The sequence below is a fragment of the Rousettus aegyptiacus genome, unplaced genomic scaffold (genome assembly GCF_014176215.1).
Source record: "Rousettus aegyptiacus isolate mRouAeg1 unplaced genomic scaffold, mRouAeg1.p scaffold_m13_p_2, whole genome shotgun sequence".
Lineage (NCBI taxonomy): Eukaryota > Metazoa > Chordata > Mammalia > Chiroptera > Pteropodidae > Rousettus > Rousettus aegyptiacus.
Window position 1 is genome coordinate 79,715,656 of NW_023416295.1, and position 26,608 is coordinate 79,742,263.

General features: G+C 31.7%; 1 protein-coding gene across 4 annotated transcripts in view; it reads left to right on the forward strand.

Annotated features, from left to right (window-relative positions):
• DPP10 (dipeptidyl peptidase like 10) overlaps positions 1 to 26,608 on the forward strand; it is a 1,197,668-nt gene that overhangs the window by 1,081,683 nt on the left and 89,377 nt on the right. For all 4 annotated transcript variants that reach the window (XM_036237031.1, XM_016124277.2, XM_016124278.2 and 1 more), the window contains exon 8: positions 20,234 to 20,354. In XM_036237031.1, coding sequence (XP_036092924.1) covers positions 20,234 to 20,354 — 121 coding nt within the window. The remainder of the gene's footprint in view (positions 1 to 20,233; positions 20,355 to 26,608) is intronic.

The following is a 26,608-nucleotide window of genomic DNA, read 5'->3' on the forward strand; positions in this document are numbered from 1 at the left end:
ATAACTGTGTTCTGAGCTATGTAGATAGCAAGCATAGAAAATAATAAATAAGAGAAGCTGCTGCAGGAAAGATGCTATAATTTCTACCGGCATGTAGAAATGGAAGATATTTAGATGTTGACAGTTTCTAGGTTAGGCCAGCTCTAGAAATTTAGTGAGTGAGTAGAAATATTGCCATATTTTTATCCAAAGAGGAAAGAAGAAAGAAAGGGAGGGAGGGAAGGAGGGAGAAAGGAAAGAACTAAGGAAGGAAGGAAGGAAGGAAGGTAAGGCAAGGCCTTAAGTAAATGAAGGAAGGAACGGAAGGATGTATTCTGCCTGCCTTCAGTCACTGTTCCTTCCCCCAATCAACTCCCCTCTAACGCACCCTCCCTCCCGCCCGCCCTCCCTCCCTCCCTCCCTCCAGCCGCAAGCCCTACCCCTCCCTCCCGCCCTCCCTCACTCCCTCCCTCCATCCCGCGCCTCCCTCACCCGCACCTCCCCGCCCCCCCATCACCTCCACCTCCACATCCCGCCCCTCCACTCACCTCCCCTCCCCGCCCCTCCACTCCACATCCCCTCCCCCCCAGCACTCAGAAATAAAGGGAGGGATGGAGGGAGGGGAGAAAATCAATTCACTATATGCTATTTGACAATGCCTTTTATCTGTGCTATAATTTGTACCAGCATGTAGAAATGGAAGATATTTAAAACATCAAAACATTATTTGGCAATGTTTTATTCAGAATTTAAAAAAAGCAAATGGAAATTGATACTTTATCATAAATAATATCAATATGAAATATAGGTATCTAAAATTTACTTATCTCTTTTGGAGGGAGGATATAGTCCTTATTCATATTTAATGTATTTCAATGGGTTTATCAACATGAATTATAAGATTTTAAACAGATTCCATGTTATGAACATGTCATTAGGATATAAAAAGCACAATTTCCATATTCTAGGTACAGAAAATAGAGTTAAAAGTGAGGATACCCACTGCTTGGAACACCTGAAACAGGGAGATCCTATTGCGGACCTCACCTTGTAGAGGAATCCCTCTCTTAGGTGATAGGACGGTTTCCTGGAAGAAGAGACCTATAAGTTGAGTTTCAAAGTTATATATCAGGGCAAGGCTTAAACTTTTATTTAAAGGTAACCCTCTAGACTATAGGGAAGTTCTCAAAATAAAAAGATGGAATAGACTTATGTGGAGTCATATGCTTTAATTATTTTGCTTATATTTTTAAGAATGGAAAACAAACTTAGATATTATTTCTAAGCATGAAAAGATAAAAATAAATAAATAAGAAATATAAAATGTCAGTTTATTTGCACTGGAAAGAATATCTATTGTTTCCTAGTTCTGATAACAACTTATATATTTCCTTTAACTTATATTTAAACGATTTTGAGTTATTTAGCGATAATAACTAATGATAAATGAAACAACCACATCTTTGTTCCTCTTTGTGCTTTCCAACATAAATAGCCATTTCTGTGGCACTTCTTGTCTCATGCTGCTCCTATAATTAAATTAAATAATAAATTGTGGAGTAAGAGCCATGGAGTTTCCAGAATTGCAAATTTTTAAACCATAAATCTAGGTCATGCATAATGCAATGTACTGAACACTTTAGACAGTTTCTGCTAAGCAAAAGACTTGAATGGAGTCAGAATGTTGACTATAATTAGTTAAGTTTCTAAATATTAGACTCTATCCATTGCGACTAAACTTTTGCATATCTTTTATTCTTACTTTCGATCATACAGAGTTATTCTACAGTGATGTCAAGTCTTAATCCATCAGCAGACTAAATAAAAACTTAAAATGAAATTATAATATTGTTTATTGTAAGATGTGCACTATCCCGCACAACCCCTAAGGTAAAAAGATTCCAATTAGGAAAAGTTCAATATTCTAGTGATTTACTACATTTTATTAAATGATATGAAGAGAACTTCCTGATGGGAACTGTAGTCTGCTTCAATGTCAAGATTCGTCATGTCAAAAATAACTTGACATCCATTAGATGATGCGGTAGTAGAATGCTCCCCTCGCTTATTAAGAAAAAACAAAAAAAATGAAAGAAACTCTATCATTTATGATACTATTAATTAACCACCGTCAAAACTGTAATCTCTAAGGAACATGGAATAATAATTCCCCAAAGCTAGGGAAAGATTGAAAGGAAATATTCACTTTAATAGATTTTAGGAAACGAAGAAATAGACAAATTGACAATTTTAGCTAGTAATTTTAACACTTGTCTTACAGTAAAAGATATACCAAGTAAATAGAAAATCAGTGAGGATATAGAAGATTTAATAAACATAATTGCCCAATGTGACATAATTGACATTTACAGAACACCGCACCTGACAATTACAGAATACATGGCATTTTTAAGGGCACATGGTGGGCCATAAAACAAGTCTCCATAAGTATAAAAGAATGGCCATCATAAGAGTGTGTTCTTGGACCATCCAAGAATTAAAATAGAAATCAAAAACAAAAATAACACACATACATTTTTACTGGACTAAGATATATCCATAAGAACTATGGTATGATGTATTTAGCAATTTTAAATATAGAGTTTATCCTCTAGGTATATTGCACATATGCCTAAAGACATTTAATAAGTAAATCTATTGCAATATTATTTATAAATTAAAAAACAATAAAAGACTAGAAATGAATAAATCGTCATTGTGAGACTAGTAGAACATTAAGAAGTCATTAAAATTAACATATTCTTCTATATGTTCAGATACATAATGCCATCCAGTAATAAAAGTTTATATGACTAATTAACATGATCTCACTATTATAATATGTAAAACAATTACAATATAATATATATATATAATTTAAATATTTCCAGAATTCACAAAATACTATTGAGAGTAGTGTTTTCTGGGAGAAACCTGGGCTTTGAGAGGAATTTTTCATATTATTCAATTTAATATTTTTATGACCATGTCTTATAATTTTAAAAAATATGTATTTTAAAAGTTTAAGAAAGACAAAAATGTTTAAAACACAAAATTAATTACTTTTAATGAAGCATATGAAAACTAAAGCACTTTCGAGATTGGAAAAAAGGTGACAAGTTTGTATATTTTATATATATATAGTTATACACAGGTATATGTCTACATATAGATAGATATAGAGATGAGAAAGAGCTGATGGAGATAGAAGTAGAGACATATAGATATGGATATAGATATATCCTGTTCTCTGAAGTGTATAGTCGCCACTAGTCATATAAAGTGGCATGAGATTTCATCTGTGCTACAAATATATAATCAAGAAAAAAAATGGCAAGGGAATATATTAAAGTAAAAATAATTTCCAGTGTAGAGTAGTAGGATAATAAGTAATTTAGTCTTTAAAAAATATTTGATGCTTTTATATTGTTTTAATGTTAAAAAATGAATTATACTTTGAGAAGAAAAATGATATGAAGAATTACATATTTAAAACTGAGCAAAAGTAAACCATGATTTGGACCTTCAATTGTGCTGGTTAGAAAAAAGTTGCCGATATTTAAAATACATATTAAAGGTCTTGTATTTAGTTTGTTTCAAATGTGCTCTGATATGAAAAGAAGAAGGAAGAAAGTTATATTACAAATTGACACTCAAATTTTTAATCATCAAAATTATTCTAATAATTACATTTTATAATCCAGAACTAAACTAGAACATAGCCAACTTTGACTGCTCACTACTTTCTTTGACTTCTCTTTATGTTACCTAAATCCACTGTCTTCCAAAAGAATTTTCCCTTGAAAAACTTAAACCATCTTCTAATCTTTTTTTTTTCTTTTCTAACTTGTTTTATGTCTCTAAGAAAAGCCCTATTCTATCCCCTGAAGCATAAGGACATATACCTATGGATAGATCTTTAAATAGATTCTTAGAAACAGTTGTCCCTCAATTTAAACCACTCACTTTTTGAAATGATATCATTTGCTTTATATCATGACATTCAATTTGAAGAGGAAAAAGAAAAATATTACATCAGGAATGTGATAAATTAAAAAGAGCTTTAAATAAAGTTGAATAAATGAATTTTCAACTCTAATATGGAATAATGGGCTGTCAATAAAATAGTCTTCATGCAAATTTAGCTATAACCAGGGTGGGGGGGGTACATTAAAAACAAAAACAAAAACAAAAACAAGAACAAAACAAACTACCCAGGTATTCAGAAGCCTTAAGAATCCCAGGCAGATTTTGAGAGAGTAATAGTAAAGTGAGCAGTAAGATGAGAGTCCTCCTTTTTGTTTGTTTTGTTTTGTTTTAGGGTTCTAGCTTATGGGCTGTATTTGAGGCAGAGGTAGATGTGCTGGATGCTGAATCTATCAGAGGAAATAAAAAACACCCTGTCTTTCAGACAGGAGCAGGAGGAAAAGCAGGGTGACTATGACTGCCAGAGTGAGGGAGAAACCCTGAGAGAATCAGAGAATTATAACCAGTTATGTGAATAGACTCGGTCAAATCTCTGACTGAATCTAAGATAAACATGCTTGAATTTTCAACTAAGGTCTTTAAAGTTGTTCTGTGTTTTCTGAGAGTCTGGAAAATAAATACATTTTAATTAATGAAAAGATAGAATGTATCAGCATAGAAATATATATATATATATTCTATCTATATTTGTATTTTTATTTATTTACTTATTATATATATAATGTCAATTGACTAATAAAAATAAAATTGTTAAATAATTCCATCAGTCAGCTGATAGGTAGAATCATACATTCATAAACAATATTCACAGCTGTTATTATTTTTGTGCCTAATATATTTGAAAAGTTGATATAAGTCATTCTGAAAGTACATTCTAAATGATTAATGCAATGTAATTGTTTCAACTTTTTTCTAGAACATTACAGTCTTTTGAGATTTTGGTTCATTTTTGTCTTATTTCCAAAACTTGAGATGTATTTTCTTGTTAGCTAATCCAGTTTTAATACAATGGCTAATAAAATATTTATTAAGTAATTCAGTTTTCCTGGTGGCGTGAATTACTTACCCCCAAAGTTCATGACCGTCAAGAACTTAGTAAAATGTGGAAAATATTTTTCTGTAAAAAAATGAGCACTTGAGTTTTTAAAGAATAAGAGGTTTGTTTTTAGAATCTGTTATATGTTCCTCACTCTGGGGAGCTCAATTGGAGTAAAACTGAAGAACTGCTGAGATATTTAAAATCTAGAAACAGAAGGTGATATTAAAGAAATAATTTTGGCAAAATTGCAATGGGGATAACAAAATAAGGTGGAGATAAAGCTAGTTGAATGCATATCTTTTTAAGGGGAATGATGGCTTTGTTTTTTTTAGAAACATGATTTCTTAATTTGGGGTTTGAAAGTGATATGCATTTACTCTCAGAAAATGAAAAAGAGACTTTACAAATGAAAAAGTTATTTGCAAAGACATTTAGGTAAGACATAATATGGCATTTGCCCTGGATTTTTGGCTTGGTATATCAGAGAAATTAGGAGATAAAAAAAAATAAGGCATATGCTGGGATAGAACGGTATTGGCTTGATCGGCTTGGAATACTATGGTGGCTATAAATTTGATTGAATTATAAGTTGAAAGCCACTGTGGATTCTTATTCATTACAATGGAGTTTGGGAATACTCCAGTGGGTGTACGTACGATGGACTTAACCCAGGGAGGGGAGACTAAGTGGAATGAAGTCCAATGAAATCACTGCCCCTCTAATAAATATTTAAAATGCAAACCCATTACACTTGGTGGATATAAAAAAGAAAAGCTGCGTAGTTTGTAAGTAATATCTATATAAATTATTTTCATGGAGTTTAATTAAAACATGGTCCTGTAATAAAGCACAGTTTATTAGAAAAATCAAAGTTAAATTCTCATGTATGACTTGAAAGAAATAAGAAAATGGTAGATCCAAGGGGACAATAATGAAAAGCTGATAAGTGAAGCTAGCTAGTCTGGGAATAAGGTCTTTTTATTAAGTATCATATGTTTGATTAGACATAAACTTAAGATAAGGATAATGTGTAAATATCCATTAGTTGGTTTGGGAGATACCTCTGTTTTTGAATAAAATATAAAAGTGAAGCTCTAAATCAATGACATTAATTTCAGTCAACCCTTAATATTTTATTTCTTCAAAATGAGTTTTGTTATTGCTACTGAACTTTGTCGACATAGAGTTGACCCACATCTTAGAGGTGTTATCTACTTTGAAAGCTGTAAAAATAATTGGTCCTTAAGGATGCAAATAATGATCTATATATCAGTTCATTTTTATTATTTAAGAAATAGAGCCTATTTTAAAATGCATTTTTAAAAGTTTTTCTTGCAATATTTGGCTTACAAGATGATCTGATTTTAAAAATGGCATGATCAAATGCTTTTAGAAAATGCAATATAATATCATGGATCTCAGTGATTCACAATGAAACTAGCAAAACCTTTGAAGAATTTTGAATTTAAAAAAAGAAATAAAAACTCTAATTTTGATTAACTCAATCGTTCTTAGTTGTTTTATTTCAGACAAAGGGTCAATAAACTTTTTCTGTGCACGGCTGGATAGTGAATAATTTTTGTTTTGCAGGACAAAGGCAAAATTGAAGATATTATGTATATATTTAAATAACATGACAGAAAACAAATTGCCACAAAATTTTATTGATATAATTCAAATAAAATAATAAGTACACTGCTTTGTAATACATGTTTAATAATGTGAAGAATGAAATTATTTTTGTAGGAAAACTTTTTAAGTAATTGAGGTTCCACATAAGTGTTCCTTACCTCAAATTGATTACAAATGTTGGTCTGCAAAAATTATTCTTAGTTCATGGGCCATACAGAAACAGGAGAAAGCTAGCTTTGCTCATGCGTCATCATTTATTTATCCCTCCCCTACACCATGCAAATTTTTTTTGTTTTTCATGTAATGCCTACGTATTAATATCAGTGTTTTATAATATCATTTCTCTACATTGAAGAGCAGAGACTTTTTACAAAGAGGTCAGAAAATTATGTTCTAAAGGAGCAATAGGGAGCAATGAGCATCTTGAGGTATGAGATATAAACAGGAGTCACTAGAAAAGGATGCTGGGTAATAATGTCCTCAATGGAGACCAGGGTTCATTTAATAGCAAAGAGGGAGAAGCAACCATCAGAGAAGCAACAGAGTAAGGAGATTCGGTTGGTTTTGGAATGCCAGTTTTCAAATGTAGAGTGAAAGGGTATGAAAGGCTAATAAAGGACCAGGGAGTACTGATCTCTCTCATAGGAATGTTGGCATGGTGGAGGAACAATTGGTAGTGGCAAAAGTTACATTCTTGGGATGACTGATGGAGACTAGGTGAGATTTAGTTGATAACATCTTTGTGAGGATAGTGATCACTAAGCCTGGGGCATGGAGATTTAATTGCTATGATGATGGGATCCATAGGAAATTTGATGATCTTCATCTGTAGGATAAATGCTATCACAAGACATACTATTGCCTGAACTGTGTGACGAAGGAGTCATTGACAGCAGACTTTCAGCCTACGTAGCCTAAATTATTTTGAGGAAATAACTTAAATTTTGGATGTATTTTCTCAATGTTCCTTCTCCTCCTCTTTGTCTTTCTTTATCCTTCTTCTTCTTACTACTTTTAAATTCCAAGAAAATTTTATTCAGGCAGACTGTTCTGTGAGTTAATTCAAATCAAGTCATCATCTTTTTCTCATTTTTTCTTATTCCATTCTCTACTGTAAACTCAGAAATGTGTATGCATGGTGACATCTACCCCAGAATCCCACTGTTCATTTACTTCTTGATCATATTATATCTTTTCAAGAGCTATGATACCAAGTCATCAGTGGAAATTGAATTTGAACTTTCTCAAAAAGCACCTCGCTATCTGTTTAAACCTCTATTTTTCTATTTCTATTAGTCACTGTACTATATGTTCTAACATTAAAGTATTAAATGCATCAAACTTGGAAGCTGCTCAAGACTCACCAAAAGCTAAAATTAAAAGCAGTTAATCTTAACAGATGGTATATTATATATTTTCTGTATTAGAATTAGAAACTCATGTAGAAAGATATTTGGAGTTTCAGTTTAAGATATACTTTGCATTAGATGTTAATATTACAGTATCATTGAAATTATTTATGTCCCATTCCACTTTCTGCTTCTCAAATAGAACAGAAGCTACTGAACATAATTGTCATATTAATTCAAAATGTGTATATATTAATTTCTAGGATCAAAATTAATTTTTTCTAGGCTTTTATTCATCTTTGTATCTCCACAAATGGACTAATATTATTCTAGTCAGTTTTTAGACAGAGCTGGTTTTCAGATTGATTATTCAAACTAGTAAAAGGAAAATTATTAAGAAAGTAGCTCCTTCTTATCTTTTTATGTTTCTCCCACTTTTCTCTAGTTCTTTGTTAATTCTTTTATATCTCTAGTCTGGCCCTTCCCACTGTCTAATACATCTCTTTGCCTTGTCATTCCTCTTCCTTTCCTTTCTGTTCTTTTCTATACATGTGTTTCCATCATCTGACCATCTAAATCTGCCTTCTCTCATGTTACTTCCTTTGCTTGGAATATTGTTTTATTTTTCTACTTCTTGCAAAATTTACTGGAACTTGTATGCTCAGTTAGGATATCATGTCTCATCTGAAGCCTTTTCTGACCTTCTTATTCCTCAGTCAAATTCAGATTATCTCATGTCTTTCACTCACATTCTAATAACACTTTGTGTACCACTATATCATAGAAATACTATATTTTGTGAATTAATTCACTTTTCCCTTACATTTCTTATTTTAATCTGTGACTTTATCAAAAACAAGGGCTAAGACTTAGACAATGTAGCTCATGTTGAATGCAGTAGAATTGTAAGTGAATGAGTTGATATAACTACAATGTGTCTGTGTATACCCTATAAGTTATCTTCTTTCATCTTTAAACTTTATTAAGGAACTTAAAAACATTTTTTCCAAATAAATATATACTACTTGTGTCTTTAAATATTATAAAATGTACAATATGATCTGACATTAGCATTTGAAAAAAGCATTTTTTCACCAGGGAGTTTACATAACTGTTCTTTTCAAGGTTTATTTTTCTGCTTTGTTTGTCAATGCATCTCGAAAGAAGAATGAAATAAAACAAATATGAACAAAAACAAAAGAAAACAAAAACAAACAAACATTTGTGTGTGATGGCAAGTGGATGAGATTTACTGAGGCAGAGTTGCTTTAAATGTAGATTAAATATAAGACCTAAACAGAACACTTTGCTTGAAATTTTAGCCTAAAAATTTAGCCTTTATTTTTTATACAATGATGAGTAATAGAATAATTCTTTAATTGGACAATGTCACAGTCAAAATACTGACAGAAAGATTTTGAGTTGTTATTTTATTGGACAGATGCAAGTGAGAAGAATAAAGGGAGGGACAACAGTGAATAATCTATGACAAACAACCAAACAAAAATTTCTAAGACTCAAAATTACTCTTAAACACCCTCTTACATGCTTTCATATGCAAAATAATACATTATTAGGGCATATTGTGTTGCAGTTACACATACATCATGGGTAGGGTTTAATTATACCCCAATGTAGCAGACAGACTACTGAAACACAATGGATAGCCATTTTAATAGAACCTTACAGAGGAGGGGGAAATGGGGATATATTTCAAGTGCTTTTTATTCTGGATTCCAAATTCTGCTGGAATTTAAATGATTCTTATCCTCAGTTCATTACTGACTCAAATTATGTTCATTAGTATATTAACTAGAATCAACAAATTAATTTTGAGCATAGACATTTTATTACAAAGTTCACATTTCTCTGATTATTTTAAAGGTATTCAGTATTTTTGGAGCATATAGTAGAAGGTTTTTGGAATGTTTCTGTACTGCAAATAAAAACCCAACCAAACAAAAAAGCAGACCTATATTTCTTCATTTGTTGCCAAGGATGCCTTGAAATTGCATGAAGTAGAATAAAGAGCCTAGAGCTGTAGGGAAAATGTGCATAAGAGATAACCAGGGCTGGTTCCACCTTCTGCATTTTTCAATTTATTTTCTTATCAGCATCCCTATAAACTGGAAAGCATTAGGCACAGATCTATTGATAATCATATATAACTTCTTTCAATCTCTCTCAACTCTCGTTCATGGAAATCTCTTTTAAGAATGTCCCCATTTGAAATAAAAAGTGTTACAATATAGATACAAAAACAAATTGTTTTAGTATCAGAGACTAAAGTATATATGTAGCATGCTTTTCAGCACTCTCTGGATGATGAGAGAGAGAACGGCAAGCTGGGGAAAAGAATGGTTAATTCAGCTAGTTACCAATATAAATAACGGTGAAGGACTTTCTTAGCTATGAAGGTTTGAAGGTTAAACTGTTGGGTACCACCTGGCAATTAGGATTCCTGGAAGTAAGCAAGAGAATTGGATGTTTTATTTCAGGAGCAAATGAATTCATTAAAAAAGATTTCTGAAAGTTCTCAGAATCAATGAGAAGTTTATAATTCCAGGACTGGAAAATAAGCAGGAGTTGTGAGGAGCCAGGCACTGTTAGACATAAGACTGTGTTCAGGACAATTTGATTAAGATGCTGCAACTGTCAGCTACTTCAGTGGACATTTCATCTCTGCCTTTGCTGGACCCTTGAAGGTTTGCTGTTGCTCTTGTGAATAACTTCTCGACTGCAACTTTATTCTTTCAAGATTCAGAGTCATAGGTGGGGTCATGACTTCGAGATGTTTTAACTGGCTTTTTGTCTTTATGGTTGGAAACTAGGCTGTACTTTACCCTTGTACTCACATAATGCAAGAATCCTCCAAATTAGGGAGTGAAATCAGATCTGAATGGTTACATTAGAGAAAATATGTACATTATGTTGCTGATGTAGAGAAATAGGAGATAAAGTCATTAACCTACCATCTTCAAAAGCTTAAACTTCTTTTTAGGATAACTTGATAAATATGTTTGATTAACCTCAAATTATGAGGTTATATCTTTTATGGCTAATTTCTTAATAGCTTCAATAATAATAATAATTATTATTATTATTGAAGCTAATTATTATTATTATTATTATTATTACTATTGAGCATCTATGTACAGGTTCGTAGACCGATATCCGTGACCAGATTTTAGTTTCTTTAATTCTGTAGACCACCGTGAGAAGTATCAATATTACCACTTTATAAATAAGGGCACTACGTATCAGAGAGGTGAAGTAACTTAATTGGTCAATCCTACAAAGAGCACTACCAGGATTAGGTGATCTCTCTGATGGAATTCTCATTTTTATACTTTTGTTCTTATTTTTACTCTTTGTTTCAAATTCTACTGCAATGACATATATTAGGCAGCAAGCATTATTGCCCCCTGAATTAATGTCTTTATACATTGGTTTTATTTTTCTTTACCTACTGCATCTAAATTGATTTTTATGTGCTTATATTGGTAATCTCACTAGATTGTTAAGGCCTTGTCTCTATATACCCTTTATATATACTTGTCTTTTTATATAAGACTTAGCACAGTGCTCAGCATATAAACAGTGACAGATACATAGTAGGATTATGATGGAGGACTAGAAGAAGGGAAATAAAACAAGATTGGGGGGTGAAGGAAAAGAAGGTAGAGTATCGGAGAAAATGAATATATAATGACTAATACCATCCTCTAACATTTTGACACATATAAATAAGTACATAGGATATTTTTAATAATATAATAATGTTGATGACTCTCTTCTGTGGGTTTCAGTTTATTAATTGGAGACCATAAATATTTGTATTAATTTTTCAATTAATAAAATTATCTATCATAAGATTGTTTCTTACACGAAATGAGTTTTATAGACAGATGTAGCCAAGAGATTGTTTTCTGTTATATTTTATTAATTAGAGTTGTCTTCAGTTATCTGCTTGCTAACTTTTATTTGGTAATCATTTTTTTCCTAAACAAAAGGTAAAAAAGCTTTGGAGTTGAGAAGTGGCTTACATAATTATGAATTTAAGACAAAAAGATATATTTCGCCTCTTTGAAAATTCATAATGTTCTGTAAAGGTTTTAAGAAATAAGAACTCTTTGAAAGGACTTCCTAATATGAATAATGGCAAATGTCAAAGATGAAAGTTCTCTGTTAGTGATTCTATCTCCAGAATGTCAGGTACTGGTGCAAAGGTGACATGAATGATTTGAATGAGTTGTTTTATATCCCAGTGATGGTCCTGCAGAGAAATGAAAGCAGTACTCAATAACCCACATAGAGATTTATTCAAAGTCAAAATGTCAGAGGTAATCAAACTATTTAACTTGTGCTCATACCTTTACTTTGCATTATATAAATGGACATTCAGAATTTATTACATACTGCCAAATTAAGGAAGGAGAACTATTTTAAAGCTAAATGATGCACTGTGGCTTTCAGTAATATGTCCATAGTCATTATTGTAATATTTTAAATGAATTATGATTACTAATAAAAATCCTGCTAACACTTTTTTCTTTAAGTTTAACATACATGCCCCAAATACACAGAGCTAAAGCCACGTGAACACTCCCATTTATTTTACAATGTGCCCAGTGTAGAAACTGAACATTGTTTATATCCCCAAAGACCCTTATTCTGCCCTTTACCAGTCACTGTTCTCTTCCCACTTATCCTGAGTTGTAATATCTGGTTACATATATTATAAATAGCAACACTATTTTAAATGGCTTTTATAAATAGCACTGCTATGAACATTCTTGTATATGTCCCTTGATAAATCTGTATCTATATCTGTATCTCTATCATCTGTATCTGTATCTCTCTCTCTCTCTCTCTCTCTCTCTCTCTCTATATATATATATATATATATATATATATATATATGTACAGATATGGATATCTATAGATATTTAGACATATATTCATATACATTTGTGTTAGGTATATACAGAGTGTTGTTGAATTATGATGAGTCAATTTACAATTTTCCAATTTATAATGATAAAAAGTGATCTTCATTCAGTAGAAACTGTAGTTGAATTTTGATCTTTTCTTGGTCTAATGATAGACAGTATGATACTCTTTCATGATGCTGGGCAGGAGCAGCAAGCCACAGCTCCCAGTCAGGCATACTACCATGAGAGGTAAACAACCAATACTCTCCTATGTACTGTGTTGCTGGCGTTTTTTGGATATTGCGTGCTGAGCACATTTAAGGTAGGCTAGGCTAAACTATGATGTTTGGTAGGTCAGGTTTATTAAATGCATTTTGACATGATATTTTCAACTTATGATCCATATATTTGGATGTAACCCCATCACAAATCAAAGGACATCTGTACCTTGGAGTTGCTGAGTCACACAGTTATGAATGTCCTGCTTTGGTAAAAACTGTTACAGAGATTAATAAAGTGATTGTACCAATTTACTCTCCCACCAGAAGTACACTAAAGTTTTAGATGTGTTTACATCTTTGGCAGCGCTTATTATTAGGTCTCATTTTCATTTCAGTCTTTCTAATTGTTAAACCAAAATACTCTGATTTTCTTTGTCTACTTGTATTTATTCATGTTACATAAAAATCTAAGTTATACTAATCAAAGTAAAGACTTTATTTATAAATTTATAATTAAATGCTTTAAAGAATTATTAAAAATGTCTTCTAGATTGGAATGTAGCATATTGCTTAAAAGGGAAAAAATTACTTCAAATTCAATGGAACCAGATCCATTAATAGGATATGGCTTAAGTATTTCAATAATTTTTATTTATTAAAAACAATTTAATTGACTTGCAACATCTTATATGTATGATGGAGTTCAATGTATTTTTATACATTTTCTCTTGATAAAAAACAATTATATACATAATTATGTTTCAATACTGTTCATATAATGAAACACTTTCACTTATTACAAAATGATAATTTATCCCTAATAATAACCCTAAATGACTGAAAATATTCTTTTGTGTCATTTTTTCCAAAATAATTTTGCATTAAATTTATTTTAACAACATATGTTCAGTTTACTTTAAATTCTTTAAGAAGTTGATAAGCTGGCATGATTAGAAATTAAAATCTGGCCCTTGTAAAGCAAAGGCAAAGGTTCCACACAAATTTTGAAGCCAGTGTTGGATCAGAGGGTCAAATGAGGTTGGAGTTTGATAGACCAAGAGTAAAAGGAACCAAAGATATTGTTGACTGAACATTTAGATAGAAAGTGCATATAGGTAGAAAGTGCATATGATCTGAAGGGTACAAAACTAGTATTAAAGCTACAATGGCTGATTCTGAAGAGTGAAACTTAAAAGGAACCCAGTGGGAGATACTGAGATATTGGCATTGCAATTTATAAACATTTTAGACATAAACAAAAGTCATAGGAATAGTACCTTCATTTTGACAATTATTGTGCCTATTAAGCAGAATATGGGAATTATTATTCTGCCAGTCTCCCATTTCCACTTTCCATTCTTTTATTGCCACCGATTATTTTTCTAAATATTTTCCTAATCACTCACCTGTTCATAAAGAACTTAAACCTGTCAATTACTAAAAAAAATGGGATTCAAATTATTTAGTCTGCCCTATGGTTTGTCAACACCTTAACTTTTACAGTAACTATAAGTATATGGAGACGTATCTGAATCTTAAAGAACAATTCTCCTAATATTTCCACAGTTGTTCATCTATTGCTTTAGTTCCTTCTGTTTCTTCAACATGACATTTGCTCCTCTATCTCTCTAATCCCATTGACTCGCTACATGTCCTTTATAGTATAATTTAGACTTGATATCTCTTAAAAGTCTCCACCAAGCAATTACCCACCATGACCCCTACCACAGATGGCTGGGAGCTGTAATAGGTGTTCCCCTCTCACAGGGTTTTAAGAGTTTATCTCACAAAGAATTATAATCTAATTGGAGACAGGGACTACACATTAAACATCTTTATAACCCCAGGCATACTTAGGAAAGTACTTTTTAATAGCAAATTGACTTTTAAAGGTTTGAAGAATTAAACAAAATTATTTTATTTATGGAGCTTATACATATAAAAACCTAGAGCGGAGAAGAGGGGGAGATAAGTAAAAAAAAAAAAAAAGTGAAGGGGAATATAATCAATAATATTGCAATAACTTTTCATGATGACAGATTAATAGTAGAATTAGTGGGGTGGTCACATTATAAGGTATAAAAGTGACAAATCACTATATTGTACACCTGAAACTAGTATAACTAATATTGTATGCCAACTATATTTAAATTCAAAGTAAAAAAAAAAATACGTGTTTACCTCAAAATCAATAGTTCTTAGCTGGGGGTGATTTTCTCCCTCTCCCTCAGGGGACATTAATTAATGTCTGGAGACATTTTTAATTGTCACACTGAGGGAGGGGTCTGCTACTGACATCAAGTATATAAAAGGGAAGGATGCTGTTAATCATTCTACAAGGTCAGGGTAATTCTCCACAACAGTGAAATATTCCATCCTAATGTCAGCAAGTGAAAAATCCTGGTCTAAGTTAAGAAAATGGTCTTATTATCATTAGTTTCAAATTTAAAAATAAAATTAAATATCTACTGTTTCTTTATGTAACCCATGTGCCAAGCTAATTTATGTATCACTATCATCATTTTTTCATTACCCCTGAAATGAATGTTGGTACTCTATTTATACTTACTAATCAATATACTAATTGATATTTACATACAAGCATAAATGTGATCGTCTTTTTAGTATATTTTATACTTAGTGAATCTTTCCTCAGTCTCTTCTGGTCAACTACCTTTTTTTCACTCCTCTCATTCTCATTGTATATCTACCTTCCAACACATATAAGGCAAGCTTATATCCTTCCATTGTTATATTTTTTCATGTATATAATATATGTATGTATTATATATTAAACTGTTTTTATAGATATTTATGAACTGCCACTGAGCCACTATTGCTGAAGCTGCCATGCTAAAGCCACTGGCAGAAACAAATGGCTTTCAATTCCTAACTACCAACTCTCTTTTTTTGAGGAACATGACTAGAACCTATTTGTCAAAGAAGCTGAGAAGACTAGTTGGCAAGGGAATCTTGGACATGTAAATTTCAGGCTTCTAACAACCCACAATAACAAAAGTAGAGGGAAGGCTTGAGATTGAGAACAGACACTATCCAATTTACATTTGTTGTTGAGATTCCTGTTAGTACAAGTTGTCACTGGTATGCAAAAATGAGTTCGTGTTGAAATCATTTTTTCATTTTTTTTCTTTTGTTGTTTGACGGTATCTCATTGAAACTTCTCTAAGTCAACTCATGTAGCACTAATTTATTCCCCTCAAAGACTGAATGTTATTACATAATATGGATGAGTCATAATCTATCTGGGCATTCACTTTGATGGGTTTTCACCTTGACTCTTCTTTTTGGCCATTATAAACACTGCTGAAATAAATATCACACTCTTTATCATTCTCTACATATTGGTGATTTTTTTTTTTCTATAAGACAAGGTCCCAAGTTTGGGAATGCTGATGAGATAGAATACATTATATTTGCAATTGCTATATTGTTTTTCCATATAACCATAACACTTTGTATTTGCAAAATCAACATAGGAAAGGACCCCTTTCACCACATCTCTGCCAGCAATGTGTTATCTGGGAGTGTCTTAATTATAATTTTTCCCAGGAAGCAAGCCACAGTAGAAGGCAACCCAAATATTATCCCAGCTCCACTGTAGACTTTACGTATCCTCTTACACCATTATAATGCATGGGAATTTTTGAGTAATTCATAGTTTTTTAACATAAAATTATGAAAATTACTTATATCAGTGAAGTCGGAATAGATTTTCAGTAATGTTTCAGCTAAAATAGATCAACTATTCAACTATATTTCTGTTTTATTTTGCTGTTCTTTTTTTTTTTCTTTAAACTGGCTCAAAGTTTGGGAGAGTCTTCTATTTCTGTATTGCGCATTGTTTCTAGTCAAATCGGTCACAGTAGGCTAATTTGTATTGTGATTACTCTCAATCTCAAAATCTTAAGGACTTTTAATATTGTTTATCTCTTGCTATATGTTTGTCACAGATTGGCTGGGGATGGAGAAAGACTGTTCATGCCTATTTATCCAGCTTGGGTGCCCACCATCTGAAACATTGCTGGTGGTTGTGTTAAGGGAAAGAGAAGACAGAAAATTGAAAATCAGCTCTGAAACACTTCTGCACAGCAATGGCACATACTATGTCCAATTGCTTGGCAATTAGAAATATTGACTAACACTATCAGAATAACTTCTTGAAACAATTATTATATATCTCTCATATAACTTGTGACGATTCGACGCATCATTTTTCAGTTGTCTTCCTGTTCCCCTATTTGTGGCTTTACCAAATTTGAATTATTTCATAAGTATATTAAGACTGTTAATTTTGAAAAACTGGGTAACTGGCTTGCTCTATAGATTGAAGAGTTAAGTGGTCAAGCTATCCATTTCTATTTGTTACATTCTTTAGGTGGCTCATTGAAGGAATTGATTAATGGCATCAAAAATATTATGACAGTTTAATTAGTAAAATCAGGATAAATGGCATTAGTGTTTGTCATATTTTCAGCATGATTGAAAACTAGCTGAAGACCTTGATGGTTGCCGTTTGGATTAAGTTTAACTTCTTCACAATGCCCAGATCGTACCTGAGAATATTTGCAGATGTCGTATTGCTAAGGTAGAGTTTGTGATTACTATTTGAAACTACATAATTCAAAGAAAAACCTTGGTAATTGAAATGTGCAGAGATTCTAAATGTACATTTTCATGAAGGCAGCCATTAATTTTTTGTCTGCAGAAAAAAATGAGCTTGTGGACATTCTTTAGTATTGCAGCTTTCAGCAAATGGCATTGATATTCTGATCCCATATTGCTTGTTCTTTTACATTGAAGCAGATGTCAGTTTCATATGGATTCTGAATTTCATCCAATCTGTTCTTCAAATATAAATGTAATTACTGGTCAATGATTTTGGATAATTTATACATCTGCTGAAATCGTGGAGATTTTATTAATTATTTTGACTTAGAGTTTGTTCTCTTCAGAAAGCCGAGGATTTGGAACACTATTACTTTGGATTAAGTCACTCTTATGCTTAATAATAGCCACATGTGTTTAAGTAGGATTGGTGTGGATGATCTGAACTGTCATTATTCACAAGTAATAATCAGAAGGTTTATATACAAAAAGAGGCTTTCCTCCAAGTAAGGAAGACTTTGCATGCTTATTTCATATACATTTGTAAAAGGCATAAGAAGGTAGTATTCAAAAGATGTAAAACTTAAGCTTTTTAGATGGCTAGAATAAAGTTAACATATTCTTCTCAGTTATGAGGGATTGTGAAAGTCACTAAAACCAACTTCCATCGAGACACCTGAGACCTAGTTCTTAAACTTTTGCCTAAGTGTGACCTAAATGATTTCAATAATAAGCTTATTTCTTATTTTCTATTATTAGTAGAAAACTTCCTAAATAAAGGACAGTAGTAAATATCATTTGTTAATACCTCTCTACCTTCTTCTCCTCCTAGCACTATCACCACTACTATTAGAACTTCCACTTCTATTACATATCTAACCAACATGGTACTAGTATTGGTTAGTAGTTTGGGATAATTTACACATCAAATGAAGCTGTAGAGGCTTTGTTTTGATTTAGACTTTGTAACCTCCCAAAAGCTTAGGACTTTGAGCCAAATTATCCTGTCTGAGGTCAGCCCTGGTTCTATATATTCTATATGTGCTATATGTTCTATATTAATCATTTCATTTATTCTTCACAACAGATATCTAAGGTAGGAGTGAGGCATTGACATTTAAAAAAAGGGGACTGAGATTTAGAAACCTTAAGAAAATTATCAAAGTCCCTAAGATCTTCAATTTAGGCTGCTTGATTATAAAGCCCACACTTTTAAATACTCTGTATATTTTTCTTTCTTCACCCCAGCCAAATTCTTTTTCTTATACTGACGTTCTCACCTTTAGTATAAATGTCAGATAGTTGTGGAATGATTTATTAAATATTCTAACTATTAAATACTTGCCAGATCACCAAAATCAAAATAGAATATCAGTAAAATTTTCTGTATATTAACATTGTCTTCATCACTGCACATCAAGATTTTTAATTGGGGACTTGATAATCAGACAATTATTTCAGAAATTCTTATGTTTGCTGTATTTCCTGTTGTGTAATGATCTTATAGCATGCTGGAACATATGGGCACTAGGCCGTCTTACACATTCTTAGTAGAATGTTCAATCTAATTAACAATTTGGCTTGCAACAGACAATATTCTATTTCTCCTAACATGGACAGAACATGGTTTTGTGGAGGTTATAATCACATAAGCCACATAGCGATTTTAAATGTTCAGCATTAAAATATTTTAAATTGGGTTAGAAATAATTTTATCCTGAATTCTCTCTATTAAAGGCAGTGTAGACAGATGCTATTTAATTTCTGTTATTCCTATTGTTGTTGATATTGTTTTGAAAGCCTCTGTAATGTTTTAAACCTAAAACACTTTTTTAAACCCTTAGACACAAGGTTATTATTACTACTATGCTATTTAGGAAAGACTTGCCAGGAAAAATTAGAAGAGAATGAGGTTTGTCCCACTTTTCAATTCAAAGGACTTCTGCCATCCTTTCCTTTATTTTGTTATCAGTAGATCTGTGAGTAGAGCTAGATAGAATCAGAGATTTTGTAAAGATTATTTAATTGATCACCAAATGCATTTTTGTAAAAATAAAGACCCCAAATCGAAGCTTTTTAATCATTCAGTTGGTCGTTACTAAAATGGTAGCTACTACAGTTGTCAGTCTCTTAAGAATGCAAAATCTTATCTCAAACCCAAAGCAATTTTGCAGGAAGAGAGATTGTTAAGCAGATGAAAAATTGTTGAAAATATGGATATAACAGTTTCAATACCAAGTATCATGTAATTTCTAAATGATAATTTTATATTGACATGATTGAAAAAAAATTGATAACTAAAACAATACAAATATATGCATTAAATAAAAATAAATTGAAAGCAGGCAAATAATAAAAAACAGCTCTTCAACTATTGTTCTATAATACGACAGTTTTCTTTTTTAAAAAAAGTTTCCTAATATGTTGAGTTTTTGGTTTGTTTGTTTTACATGTTTCCTGATCCAGATTTATATTTTTGAAAATAATATCTACTATCAGCCTGATATAAAGAGCAGTTCATTGCGACTGACATCTTCCGGAAAAGAAGGGATTATTTTTAATGGGATTGCTGACTGGTTGTATGAAGGTGAGTTGAATAGATTTAGTTTCAAAGGAACACAAATAACATCTTTTTATATAATATCTCTAAGAAAAATTTGTTCATTCCAAAACAATACTTGCAGCACTATTTCTATTCCTCATTTCCTCTCAAAATTGCATTCATGCTTTCATTATCTTTGCATGTGCTCATATTTTAACCGGTTGTGATTTTCATCTATTTATACGATTCTATATTTGATATATATACACATACACATATATCTCAAATGTGGAATCATATAAATATATATACATTTTGTATATATATGTGTATGTGTGTGTACATTTTGTTCAAGCTAGATAGATTTTATTTTTGGTGATGCTTAACTAATGAAAGTGAATGATCACCTTACATCAATCCTTCTGGAATTAGATGTTAAATTTTTCTGACTCTGTGGAAAAGAAGAAACAAAAATCTTTAATACTCAAAGAGTACATGAAAGCCACTTGATTTTAGTCATTCCCATTAAGAACATTCTGTCACATTTTAAAAGTCATTGAGTAAGGAACAAAATAAAATCTACCTAAAGAGTTAATTTGCAGTAACTGTTGAATTAAATTTTAATAACATCTGAGAATATAAAAAAGAATCAGATGATGAAAATCTTTGTTCATTTTGATCATGTACCAATTTTCAGCTGAGTTATAGGTACAGAAATATTTGCAGAAGACTCAAAGCTAAGTTTAATACTGAAGTTTTAGAGTCTGCAACTGATCTTGGCAAAATATGTCAAGATTTAAATATGTCAAGTTGGTATATTTATTAGAAATTATAAAGCTAAAATCATCCAGAAAATAAATTTTCTAGAGCAATAGTAACAAATGCAATCTCTCGACTTTAGTCAATATTTTAAATTCTGTACAAAAAAAAATGATTTAGCTTATTTATTCACTGACTATTCTCTTCTTCAACAGATATCATTGGTGACCTACTATGTGCTAAGTACTTGTCTAGATCTGAGATACATTAGAGAACAAAATAAAGTACTGCTTTCAGGATTTTACATTAAGAAACAAATCTACTGAGAGGAGCAATTTTACTAAAGAAGAAATATTACAGCCCTTGAGATATATAAGTATATGTGTACATATATATTTATATTTATATTTTTGTGTATATGCCAACATCAAATAATTAAATATTTGAGAGACCACGGTTTATTCTTAGGAGCAATGATATCTACAATGGAAATGTCAGCAACAATTATGCTATAAACTTTTTAAAAAATTGAAATATCAAAATAGATAGGATTATTTGGTTGAGAATGTCAGAAGCTAACTTATTTTCTTATTTCAAAAAGATAAATTATTTTAAGGGGCTAGGATGGCCCAGTGAATTAAAGAAGCAAGTAGAGAACAAACATGAAACTTGAGTAGTTCTGGGAATCTAGGTAACCAAAGATAACAATTTTTTACCTAAAAGAAAGAACTAGGGAAAATATGCCCTTTATCTTGAAAATTTTCTTGGTACTGAGTGAGCCCCTGAAAGATGAAGAAACTAGATCAATGCAGTAGGATAAGTTGTCAAATCACAGTAAACACAAGGTTCTATGAAAGAACAAAGGAGAGAGATGCAGCCCATTCTAGAGATTTGCAAATATTTCACTAAAGGAGAAAACCTCTGAGTTGAGCCTGAAAGATTAGGAATTGTGAAACAATAAGAAACTAGGAAGAAAAATCCAAGCTAGAGTTAAAAGCTTATAAAAACATAATAGAGTTAAATAGCCTGGTACATGCCTAGGGAACTAAAGTCTGTTATTGTTAAGGCAAAAAAAAAAAAAAAAAAAAAAAAATTTGAGGAAAAGGAAGGCAGCAGGATCCAAAAGATAGTGACCCTAAAAATAATCTGAGATTTCAATTATTTTTCTACTAGTAAATGAGGGAGTGTCAAGATTAGATCTTTCATATAAATAGATTATTTTGCTATAGTGTGAAGCTGGGATTGAATGGCAAAAAGAACTAATGAGCAGCTATATGAAGAGATAATGAGCAAAAAAAAAACCCATAATATGGTTAAAGCAGGAAAAAGGAGGGAAGATTCTACAATTGATGAGGTAGAAAATAGATCTTAGTAGTTAAATGGGTGGTGTAGATTAGAAGTCAAGAATGATTCTTTGGCTTGTGGTTTGGGTCACTAGTAAATAGTGATGACACAGTGAGTAGGCATGCATAAGGAGTGGTGATCTTCAAGGAGGAGAAGAATAGATTAGTGGGAACACTGGTGTTTCATAATATGCTAGCATGCCACGTTGCATGACAAAACACGATTCTTAAAATTGAAATACTTTAAGTCAGCTGGGAGTATACTCAATGTTAAGTGTACTGACTTGGCCAATGACCAAGATGATGTCGGCTTCTGTCCTTAGGGAAGTCTTTATATAGTTTATGGTGTTATAATTTTACAGAAATTATAAGGAGATAAATTAAAGATCATTGCCTGACAAATAAGGTTTTCTGTTTTTGTTTTTTTTTTTTCCCTATTTAGAGAATAAGAATCTATGTATTTGAACTGAGAGTGAACAATGTGTTGGGGATAAGGCAGGATAGAAAGGTAACCAAACCTTTGTGACAACACTGAAGATCTGACGCATTCCAAAGTGGAAATGGAAAAATTATAGGTTTTACCATTCAAATTAAACTCAAACTTTGGGCTCTTATGTTCTAAGCATACTACAAAACTTCAGATGTGCTATGTGATTTAATCCTCACAATAGTAGTATATCTAATCACTTACTGACTAAACCAAGATTCAGGGACAATAGGCTACTTGGACATGGCTCAAGAACAGATTTTAGTTCCCTAGACATGTACCAGGCTACTTAACTCTAGATGTTTTTATAAGCTCTGCTACTCAAGAGCTCATAGGTAGCAGAGCTAGTCTTTGAATGTTTGTCTTCAAAGCTAGTGTTTAGTCCTAGTCCGCCCTGCCTGTCACAGTGCAGTGCCTTTCATTGTTCCCTAAGAGAGGACATATGTTATTCACCTAAGTCATTAGATTTCACTGGTCTGTTTCCTCAGCCAAAGACTCTGAACCCTACTTTCCATGAACTTATCACAATTCTTGCTTTATTTCCAAGAGAAGGGATACTGCAAAGGGAATCCATGTTAAGGTTTGGCAGAGGGATTTAGGCAATTCATATGTCATTGATTTTCCCTCAATATTTTACCTGCCTATGTTTCAAGAGTCCTCCATGAACCTTATTCTCGCCCTATAACTTTGCTTGCCCAGTGTGCCAAGAGCTCCCTGATTCCAGACCTTCTCTCCTCTCTTCAAAATACTCACCAAAATAGAATGAGTTCTACGAAGAATGCATATGATCTCAAAAGTATGTGTGTGTAACAACCTAGTTTAGAGATTTCATTTTTATTACTTTATAGAAATCAATCACAATCCGAATTAGTGCGTGGGAGACTCAAGAAGTAATATATAATATTTCCACTTATTTTTAATATTGAAATTTGCCTTCTGTAAATGTCATAGAAATAAAAAATTAGATAAGGAATCACATGAAAGGTTTTTTTAAAAAAAACATTTTCACGGTAAATTTTAAGGGTATGCTTTAATTTTTTTATGCCCAGACCAATCTATAAGCATGGCTGTTGTTCCCAAACAGTCACTAATGCCAAATCTTTAAAAGTCTTTGAAAGTATAATTTTAAAGCCTCTTTATCTTTATTTCTAGCATTATTCAATTTTTAGGGAATGTAAAATCAAATAAAATATGCATTTTAAAGAATTAGTAAAGTTCAGAAGAAAAATAAAACACCAGTTTAAATATAATTCACACAAAGAACATCTAATGTTATTCATATAAATTAGTGTATTTAACATAGTAACTTAACTAAATAAAATTTCAGATCAATGTTTTGTTAAAAAAATAAAATTCACATACTTGCCAAGTTTATAACTTTGAAATTTTCTATAAAGTATTTAGTCTATTAAATAGAAACAAAAAATGACTACTGCTTTCAATTATTTAAAAAATATAGAATATTGGAACTAATATGATTAAATGATTTATAAATACATTTTAGAATCTCATATTTAAAAGAATTCTTTTTTGAAATTTAATCCAATAGTTATTTGGTTATCTGAGAGCAATAAGATGAGGAGTAAGCATTTCTGTTTTGGGCATTTCCAAATTAGTGGCATTAAAAACTGTAAATAACTAATATATAAGAATCATTGGAGCATTGTAAATAGAAATATAAATAAAACTACATGTCAGCATACTAAATAGAAGTATAAATAGAATTAATACTGATGAGATGGATGGATATAACTGGCTTTATAGCGGAAATGGTCTTTGTATTGAGATTTAAGAATGACAAAAGTAAACAACTGAGAGACAAAATTTACAGGATAAACACTATCTTTATCAACAGATTCTGATTATTACATTTTTATTATTTAATGAGAATAATAAAAAGGGCTTATTTTCACTGTTTTTTGCTTTCTCTTGGACACAGGAAGTCACAATCATTTATTCATTGATTCAACAAATATTTATTGAGTGAGCACTTACTAAATCTCAGTAAAATTGGACTGTGACAGATAAACAATCAAACAAAAAATCAGAGATGCAGCTGTAGAAGCCAGAGGAAAATAAGATAATGAACAATGCTAAGTCTCTGGAGGGCAGACAAGCTAAGGATTTCAAAGTTACTGATGGATTGCGACTAGAACTTGACAAAAGCAAAATTAGACAATTGGTGGTACCAGAAGCAAGCTTGCAGTGGAGAGGTATAAAATGAGAAGTGAGACAGTTATGAATATAGACAATTCTTTCAAGAAAATTGAACGCAAGATACAGAAAATAAGGAAAAGAACAAAAAAAAACAAAAAAGCCACATACCCCCCAGAGATGGCAGAAAGATCCTCAGAGTCCTATCTAAGTTGATAAACTACAGATGGATAAACTTAGCTTAATTTTTAGAATACCATGTTAATCTAAACACAATAATTCTATATTAGTTTTCTGTAAGTGCTTTGTGATGAGGCTATGTTTTTAAATACCTGTGATATGAAACAACTTATGTTAAGAATTCTGTCTGCTCTGAAGTAAGATTTTCTAAATCAGTCTAATCAAGACAATAAAAAGACCGACCTACATTGAAATAAAGTGGAATGCAATTTGTAAAAATACTTTGTTTATAAATAATATAATATAATAAACACAGGGAGTTTCAGTCCGTGAGTAAAGTCCTTATTAGTTGCAATTAAAGAAGAGTGTACCTTATCCAAGAGGATTCTTAAGCAAATTTGTTCATAATTCTTTTATTTCCTTCCCATTTCAGTTAGCTTTTTTTTTGTACCTGAAGGAAGTCACATAACTGTGTGTATTACTTTGCTATTTTAGCATTTTTCTGAAGCATAATTTTAGGCATAGATTACCCTAAAATAAATAAATGAGAGTAGATGACATCAAATTTCTAATGAAGGTGCCCTCAAATCTGAGCCACTGTAATTCCTAGGGAGTACTTTTTACACAAATACTTTAGCACCAACAAAGATGGAACCTGCTTCTTAGAAACCTAAGTGTTAATTTTGGGCAATACGATCTTTGTGTGTCTTCAAGAGTCTTAAAGACTTAGTTTTCACTCAGTCGGCATTTACTATTTTTTTTTTCTCCAGCATGTCATGTGGCTGTCTCCTCATCTGAATTGTAAGTTATTTGTGTAAATCAGGGTGACGAGCATAACTGAAGAAAAAAAAAGAAGACACATTCAAAATAGTATTCAATGTTTATCTTTGAAGAGACCACTTATCAAAGACAAGAGATATGCAGAAACCTATGGCTAGCAATGACTTAATCATTAACAGCTGAAGTGGGACAGAGAGACAGATATTAGAACCTAGAAGGAGGAAATTCTGTTTTGATTGAGGAACACAGTCAGACCCACATGATTTCAAAGGGTGAGAACCCCCAAAATAAATACCATGCACTAACTTTCTTTTATTGAATTTGTCTGGTTTCATGTTGATCATACCCAACAAAAAGAAAGAAATCATGGGAGTATCTTTTTATTCAAGTAAAAATTTTCTGTCCCCAGGAAAGGAGCGACTTTTGCTACTATTTCATTGTAGAATGGTATTAGTCCTGTTATAAATACCTGACTGAAATTAAAAAGTACAGCCAACATGTGCACTTTTTTATATAAGGTTTTGGGGGAAATGTCTCAATTAATAAAAGAAATAATCTTATCAGGAGGTCCCTTCATCAACTTCTGACTAGACAGG